Raw genomic sequence first — 896 nt, 5'->3', positions numbered from 1 at the left:
TGGGTGCGCATGTGCACGTTGAGCGAGCTCTTCTGCGTGAAGCGCTTGGCGCAGACCGCGCACTGGAAGGCGCGCACGCCCGTGTGCGTGACCATGTGCTTGAGCAGGTAGTCGCGCAGCGAGAAGGACCGCCAGCACACGGCGCACTGGTGCGGCTTCTCCCCTGCGGGCGACAAGCGGGGCGCGCAGGTGTCAGCGGGAAAGAGACCCCCCCACCCCTCGGGGGACAACCATCCACTCGGAACCCCCTGCCCGTACGTCCCACAGGGTCCCCCACACATGGCCTGGCCTATCCCCTTCCCTCTGCCCGGTTGGGACCCCCTCTCCCAGGCCTGTACCATTTACCAGGGTACCACTGTCAGGGCCCCTCAGCCCCAAAAGGTGCCCTGTCTCCCCAGAGGGACCCCGCCGGTGAGGGGCATCGCTGCCCATCGGGGCTGGCTGCCTAGGTGTCCGGTGCCCACACCAAGGGGCCGCCCCTCCCCCCTGCCTCCCAGGCCCACACCTGGCCTCCTTTATCTCGGTTATAAGACTCCTCTTCAGCAAGTCTTCAGTTGGCTATTCAGGATGACTGTCCTGTCATTTAGTTGTAATTCCAGTTTGGTCCTGGGAGGAGGTGAGCGTATCTTCTACCTACTCTGCCGCCATCTTGGGTCCTCCGAAAACATTCCTTTTCAATTGCAGGAGTTAGAGGACCTGGGGAAGTTTATCTAAGACTTTGGGGACGCTGAATAAATATGGTGATAAGCTTTTTGGGACATTTTCTTTGAGATGTGGGTGGTCATAAACTTGGGTTTGTGAGAGAATAAGTGAGAATGGTCTGACACCTTTCACCCAGGCTTGCCTAGTGATGGATGAAGAGTGCAGGTCGGGGGAGGGGGGGGGGGGTCTCTAGG

The 896-nt window shown here is 59.9% G+C and overlaps 1 protein-coding gene across 1 annotated transcript in view; it reads right to left on the bottom strand.

Moving 5' to 3' along the window:
• SLC27A5 (solute carrier family 27 (fatty acid transporter), member 5) overlaps positions 1-432 on the bottom strand; it is a 12106-nt gene extending 11674 nt beyond the window's left edge. Inside the window, exons 1-2 of the mRNA XM_014543551.1 lie at positions 339-432; positions 8-163 (exon numbers count right to left, since the gene is read on the bottom strand). Coding sequence (XP_014399037.1) covers positions 8-163; positions 339-432 — 250 coding nt within the window. The remainder of the gene's footprint in view (positions 1-7; positions 164-338) is intronic.
• Positions 433-896: the final 464 nt, after the last annotated feature.

Source organism: Myotis brandtii, unplaced genomic scaffold (genome assembly GCF_000412655.1).
Source record: "Myotis brandtii unplaced genomic scaffold, ASM41265v1 scaffold1094, whole genome shotgun sequence".
In the NCBI taxonomy this organism is placed as follows: domain Eukaryota; kingdom Metazoa; phylum Chordata; class Mammalia; order Chiroptera; family Vespertilionidae; genus Myotis; species Myotis brandtii.
Note: the sequence above shows the minus strand (reverse complement) of the source record. Positions and strands in the feature narration are given on the sequence as shown.